The sequence below is a fragment of the Thermobia domestica genome, chromosome 2 (assembly GCF_964235325.1).
Source record: "Thermobia domestica chromosome 2, izTheDome1.hap1.1, whole genome shotgun sequence".
NCBI lineage: Eukaryota > Metazoa > Arthropoda > Insecta > Zygentoma > Lepismatidae > Thermobia > Thermobia domestica.
This window is the reverse complement of record NC_137455.1, coordinates 356,479,667-356,487,325: the sequence shown is the minus strand read 5'-3', so window position 1 is coordinate 356,487,325 and position 7,659 is coordinate 356,479,667. Positions and strand designations below refer to the sequence as shown.

The window sequence follows — 7,659 nt, the reverse complement described above, 5'->3', positions numbered from 1 at the left end:
ACTTGGCGGGGGATCGAACTAGGGACCCCACGGAAAAGAGATAAACACTATACCACTCAACCACCGTGCCCCCATCTCATATAAATCAATGGGTTGAACCAGCGTTAAGATTTTCATAACCCTTTAAACTATGCTATATTGACCAAAACATACGGTGTGCTTCTCATTAACTTTATTTTTTCTCTTTTTTCAAGGTTGCTGCTAGCTACGGCTCTGTTTGGGTACTTCATTATTGGTAATTATAAAACAAGTGAACTTCTTAAAAATGAGACATGTTTATTTAATAGAAAAAAATACAACACTTGTTATTCACGAGAAAATAAGAACTAACATCATTTAACACTCATCCAACACTCTAATATTAACATCAAACACAAAATTATATACAGTACAGTAAATAATAGGTCAAAAGTAGACCCTATCCAATTTCGTAACATTAGAAATACAAACTAGGGAAAAATGATGTTATTACATAAAGGATATTTATCTAATTCTAGTATGGCAGTATAATTGCGGGTAACATTATCTGCTTCACATAATAATAATAATAATATTAATGTGGCAATTCGTATGGAACAAGAAAGTAATCCATTTATAGCCTTGTTAAAAAAAAAAAAAAAAGCCACGCACATTTCTTTGAAAGGTCATATTGTGACAATATGTACACCTTTGCCAATTTAGTATATTTTATTTTTTCTTTCATTTACTTCTATTTATAGGTAAGATCAAACAGATTGACTATCGAGACTTTTTTGAGCAAGACTATATTTTATTTCTTCACAGCCCATATAATTCCGCATGCCTATGAACCTAGCTTAATAATAGACATCTTACCGTATAATTATCACTTCATTAGTAACTAGTTTCATTTCACTTCTTTATATTTTTTTTATTTGGATACTAGTGATAAGTTGTTCAAAATTTTCTTTGTGGGAGGAAAGCTTTCAATTTGAATAAAAGGTCTTATAATATTAAGATCGCGAACTAGGCACCATGTTGAGATGAGGATAGCACTGTAAGTTTCACACTTTCGTATATCAGTGCCTCAAAATAACGTTCGCGTTGACGTGTTGCGAATTGTTGTTGGTGGTATTCGTGTATGCAATGTTCGGAATTTAGACAACGCACAAACATTAAATTTCTTTTGAATTTGGGCGAGGATAGGAGTGAACAGGAAGTGGACATTCATAGCGAAACTGTGCGGAAAATGTTAATTCACGACCATGGCTAAGAAATCACGACAGTGCATCTACGCTCACACTACTGCTGTACGGGCTTTTCAGGCCGAAAAACAAACATTATTGGAATTCCCTGTGTACTGACCTTCCTCCAATGACTTTTTTCTTGACATTTTGATGACATTGAGGATGGCGGTGCCTATACCCTCTTCCCCGGTGTTTGAGTGCAGTACTCCAAAATTGACTACCGTATTGTTCCCCCTCAAAAAAAAGTAGTAGAGGAGACCAGCATTTTGTGACAAAACTAAGCTAACTTGCTTTGTAGGCTGAATTTGATTTGATTTCGGAAATTTTTGACTTTCGTGAAAGCATCTTTCTAGTATAATTCAAGTTCGATTGTATCAAGATAACTTGTTTTGTAGACTAAATTTGATTCAACTTCGGAAATTTTTGACTTTTGTGAAAGCATCTTTCTAGTATAATTCAAGTTCGATTGTACCAAGATAACTTGTTTTGTAGACTAAATTTCATTCAATTTTGGAAATTTTTTGTCATTCTTGAAAGCATCTTTATGATATAATTACAGTTCGATTATACCAAGATAACTTGCTTTGTAGACTAAATTTGATTCAATTTAGGAAATTTTTGCCTTTCTTGAAAGCATCTTTCTGGTATAATTCAAGTTCGATTGTACCAAGATAACTTGTTTTGTAGACTAAATTTGATTCAATTTCGGAAATTTTTGCCTTTCTTGAAAGCGTCTTTCTGGTATAATTCAAGTTCGATTGTACCAATATAACTTGTTTTGTAGACTAATTTTGATTCAATTTCGGAAATTTTTGCCTTTCTTGAAAGCATCTTTCTAGTATAATTCAAGTTCGATTGTACCAAGATAACTTGTTTTGTAGACTAAATTTGATTCAATTTCGGAAATTTTTGCCTTTCTTGAATGCATCTTTCTGGTATAATTCAAGTTCGATTATACTAAGATAACTTGTTTTCTAGACTAAATTTGGTTCAATTTCGGAAATTTTTGCCATTCTTGACAGCATCTGTCTGGTATAATTCAAGTTCGATTGTATCAAGATAACTTGTTTTGTAGACTAAATTTGATTCAACTTCGGAAATTTTTGACTTTCGTGAAAGCATCTTTCTAGTATAATACAAGTTCGATTGTACCAAGATAATTTGTTTTGTAGACTAAATGTGATTTAATTTTCGAAATTTTTGTCATTCTTGAAAGCATCTTTATGATATAATTAAAGTTCGATTATACTAAGATAACTTGTTTTGTAGACTAAATTTGATTCAATTTCAGAAGTTTTTTTTGGCATTCTTGAAAGGATCATATGACACATTTAATAAAAAAAATTATGTTCTGTCCCCCCCCTTCCCAAAAAAAAAAGACCTAATGAGTGCATCTTGGGCCCTAAAACCCGCGTTGTTCTAGGAACATCTTGGTTCCCTCTAATTACACTGATTGATAAAAGTAATTTTTTTTTCTTTCGGAAACGTCAGTAATTAAATAATAGAAAATTAGGGAGAGAAATAATGAAAATCTTTATGTATATGTAAGCTTCTCTTTCGTTATAAATTCTTGAAGTAAACTACTTTGATTATAGAAAATCTTACAACCTGTATATTACTAGAAATCTTACAATATATATTATCACCTGAGAGAATTTTTAATAAACTGGTTTAAAATCCATTTACAGTTGCCATAAATTGCTGTCATAAACCAATAAATTATGCCGTCTTTCGTACTTATAGTGCATATAATGAAGCTCAAACTACCACATATATATATCTCTCTCTCTCTCGCTCGCTCGCACTCTCTCTCTCTCTCTCTCTCACACACACACACACGATCATATACACACTCTGTACAATCAATGGTATTTGTTAAGTTACAACTTGCTATCGCGTGAAGATAGTGTTTTGTTTGACGTTTCGTATTTATTGTTATAATGCGCTGTGAGACTGTCTTCTTCATCCTTCTCTTCGTCTTCTTCGGAATTGGGATTGTTCCAAGATAAAGTTTCTCCTTTAAACGTAAACAAATACAATATACTTGAACATGCATATATGCCTGCAGAGAGGCAAAACACTATCCTCCATCCATGTATGCTGGGCTGTAAAATAAAATTTAAAAAAAATCAGTAAGTTTAAATAACCATGATTAATTACTCAAATTTACTTCAATTAGTAAAATTCAAACCTGGAAGTGTCAATAAAATTATGGAACTACAGAAATTCCTCGATTATTGATGTTTCGATTATAGCTATTCTCCCCTAGTAGCAGGGAAAACTTGCAAACCGCTTGCTGTAAGCTTGAATTGCAAGTCGGCCAAGCTTGCATCCAGCTTGATTGGAAAACGTGCAAGCATGGCGCAAGCGTGATTCCAGTAACGAAGTTACATGGGGTTACCTTGCATTTAGTGTTCCATTCAAGCTTGACGCAAGCGTTTTCCAAGCCAAGTCAAATCAATAGGTAATGAACGGCCAGTGATGCTATGACTCTCTGTGAAGGATCTAAAGCATCGCTTGCAAGTGCAACAAAAGGTAGAGTGTATGAAAGCATGCGTTTCAAGTGCAAGTGTAGAAAGCCAAAAGCCAGGTAAGCGCCAACTGGCCGAAAGTTTTCTTGCTACTAGGGTCAGTTTAACGCGGTTGATAATTTAATATCGAAATTCAAATTCTGCACTCTAAAATCAAATCATCACGGTCGCAAGATAATTAAAAGCCACTACTGCCTATGCAACTACAATTGCATTTAGTTGGTATCTCCACTCACCAGGCAGCGCTCTTGTCGTGCTTCGTTCAGAGTAAATGGAAGTTACTCGAGTAATGACAGAGCAACCATTTTGGGAGTTAACTGAGAATTGTTTCGGGCATTTTGCTTGGCTAATCGTCTGTTTCAATGTTTTTCATTGGCCATTCTTTCTCGATTGAAGAAATACTCTGGCTTCGTTTTTTATCCGATGGCGCCTGTTCACCACTCACCAGATACTTTCCACCTTTGCGTGAAGTCAAGCCGACCATTTGAAGTGCATGTGGGCATTTATTTCTCTTTTTTTATTCCTTATGCACAAATAAATATTTAAAAAAAATGTTTTTCTAAACGAACCTCAATTTTTCATTTGACACGCTTAACACAATTTAAAACCTCATTTATAGCATTTAATTAATACATTTTAAAAATCCTTAGAAATTGTAATCCGTTTTACATTGTTCATTTACATTATTATCGTAAATTTTCATTATTGTTGCACTATTCGTGGTAACAATAACCCCAGTAATCGAGGTGCTTCTGCATACTATATTATGTATATTTACAATCACAGAGCTCCAACCCACGGGCGTCTCTGGCGGGGAGACGACGGGACGCTCCCCCCCAATATTTTGAAGTACAAAATATTCAATAGTTTATTCTAATTTAATGAATTTACTAACGACAGAATAACATATAAATAATAATTATTATATTTATTACGCTATGAAACGATTATAACAGAGTTCTTGATATACCTTAGGGGGTCCGTGAAGGTAATCAGAAAGGTAACAAATGGAATCGAAGATAATAAACAAGTTGGGCTAGGTAGTACCATTTAAATAACTTTCTTTGATGTCCTCCCAAATTTTACATGCCAGAGACACCAGTGCTCCAACCTGCAACTCTTAACCATGTTTTAAACAGTTATACGTAAATAATTTATATTACTTCCTTAATATAATAATTTATATTATTAATTTTTTTAAAAGAATTAAAAAAAATACAAACGAATTTCAGGAACAGGTACTTCACAGGGAATGCTTTAATACATTGAATAGACAATGGCTTTATTTTCGAAGGATGTTGGTTGGGGGGGGGCATGGTGGCTCAATGGTAGAGAGTTTACTTCTAGTGTGTCGGGTCCCTGGTTTGATCTCTAGCCAAATAAGTTCGTGATGGAGTCGTGTCCGTGGGTTTTCTCGGGGTACTCCAGTCTTCTCCCACATTCTTGTTCCAAAAATTATTCCATTATCATTCATTTGCCTTAATCATCCGTCTTGCTTAGCGTAAAGAGCATAATAGTGTAACGTTAAACTGAAAGAAAGACTTCGAAGGATGTTGTACGGTATTTTACGAAACAGAAACCTAAGTATTATGGAAGGACAATAAAAAACAATTACAGGCCTACGAAATGTGAGTATGGAGGACAATGAAAAATTAAGTTACGTGAAATGAGAAATTATTAGGGATAACAACAAAGGATCAGTTAACTTAAGGATTTAAAAATGGTTTCATACAACTAAAACTAGTTGTAACTAACAAAATAAATCATAAAAGCATTTTTATAGCTGATTTGCAAAAAAAAAAAAAAAAAAAAAAAAAAAAAAAAAAAGCAAAAAAGAATAATTGATTAAAAATATAATTAACAAATAATTAGGATTCTTAATTTCAAATTATTACTCATTAATCTGACAGAAATAAAATGAAATTACATAAACATTTTTCAACATTTCAAAGTTATATATCTTATAAAGAAAGCTTTGAATGTGAATATAGACTTTTCGTATTGGGAAATTATGTAAGAGTGAGTGAGATTCACTTTTACATTGTTTATCATTAAGCATTATACATAATCTTTATCTTTGTACGTATGTTCTGTACAGATATTCTAGATACTACATACTCAATTATTTTCCATAGAGCTCCTTCGTGGCTAGGTGGATAGCATACGCGCCTTTGGCGTGGGAGACCCGGGTTCGATCCCCGGCGGGAGCTCATGTGGTTTGGATTCCACGTTAATCAGTAGGTCCACGTCTCATATAGCCTCGCTGCTGAAAGGGACGCTAAACTAAAATCAACTCAATTATTTTCCTCATTTGTTTATTTCCAGCCAGAAGGGGAAAATCTTGATCGTACACAAGAATGGGAGCGTGTAGTGCCCGAATGCAAGCTGGCTAGCCTGTACGTAACCTAGTACCGAAAATCTAGTGTATAATATAGAATCCTGCTAAATTTTTCCTCTCCTCGATCACGCTTTTACAATCAGAGAAAAAGCAGAGAGAAACACTACAGGGGAAGGGAGAGGATAACGTAAGCAAATGTTGCCAGTGTACGTGTAGATACGATACAGTTCCAGCAGTAGTACGAGGTGGTATCAAAAAGTTTCGAGATTAGTTTTGTAACACTCCAACAGATGGCAACGCAACGCTGTACGCACAGGCAAAGGGAGCACCGACTTTCATATGTCAGTGTGCCAAGAGATGAGTCGTCCTATGTATATCGCGAGCTGAGCAGCTGGTGCTATTCTGATCACGTACATTACCACGTCTGCGATTTCATCATGGACAGCAAGTTGGAACAACGAGTGAATGAAAAATTCTGTGTGAAACTGGGCAAATTCGTTGTCATCATTCCCCCTCATTTTCTCCACCTGTTATCTCTGTCCATTCTTCGACCATAAAAACCTCCTCCTACGCCATACACTTGCGACTTCAAAAAGATGAAACACAAGAAAAATATAATAAGTTTTCGTCTTACAAGGAGAAGGCAAACTTTGGTAAGTGAACTTCGGGGCCAGTGCACATTTAGGTGGTAGTGCGAGGTGGTAGTGCACATTTAGAGAATTAATATTACAAACTGGGAGAGCGCAATTGCCAAAAATAACCGAGAAAAACAGTCTTAAAGTGCGCCGCATATATCGAAAGGCACGCAAACTTATCAAATGGCGGCGTGGCAAAGTGAGAAGAACCTGAGACTCAAATGCAAAGGTACCGGGTTCGATTCCCATTCAAGTCAAACTTTTATTTTTGTTTTTTTTTTGCTTCAAGCAATAAAGTAGCCATTTGTAACTATAAGTAAAATATTAATTCACCATATGTTTATAATGTATTAAAACAATAGACATTTTCAATCACTTGTAAAATCTTTCAATGTTACATGTTAACTAGCAAGAAAAAATAATCTATTCCGTAAATATACTGGTATCACGAGTTATATTATGGTTACGACAAACGTTGTGTAATAAATGCTCTTGACGCCTCGTGTATATATATGTTGACAGCGTGCAGATTGCAAAGAAGTTAAGGGGGAAATCCCCTTTGCTAATACTGGATGTTCCTATAACCAAAGGAAATTTTCCCCTCATTCCCCTTTAATTCGCACACTGTCAACAGATGTAGACACGAAGCTTCAAGAATATTTTTGCACAAAAACTGCGGTAACAATAATATTTAAGGAAGAGATTAAATTTTGTTCCTAGTTAACATGGAATATCGAAAGATTTTACAAGTGATTGAAAATTTCTATTGTTTTAATACATTATAAACATATGGTGAATTAATATTTTACTTATAGTTGCAAATGGCTACTTTATTGGTTGAAGTAAAACACAAAAATAAAAGTTTGACTCGAATGTGAATCGAACCCGGGACCCATTGCACTTGCCTTTCATGTTCTTCTTACTCTGCCACGCTATCACTTGATAAGTTA

The 7,659-nt window shown here is 34.6% G+C and overlaps 1 protein-coding gene across 1 annotated transcript in view; it reads right to left on the bottom strand.

Annotated features, from left to right (window-relative positions):
* Positions 1-251: 251 nt before the first annotated feature.
* LOC145678800 (putative inorganic phosphate cotransporter) overlaps positions 252-7,659 on the bottom strand; it is a 151,487-nt gene continuing 144,079 nt past the window's right edge. Inside the window, exon 10 of the mRNA XM_081749317.1 lies at positions 252-3,310. Within this exon, the coding sequence (XP_081605443.1) occupies positions 3,086-3,310 (225 nt within the window). The 3' untranslated portion in view covers positions 252-3,085. The remainder of the gene's footprint in view (positions 3,311-7,659) is intronic.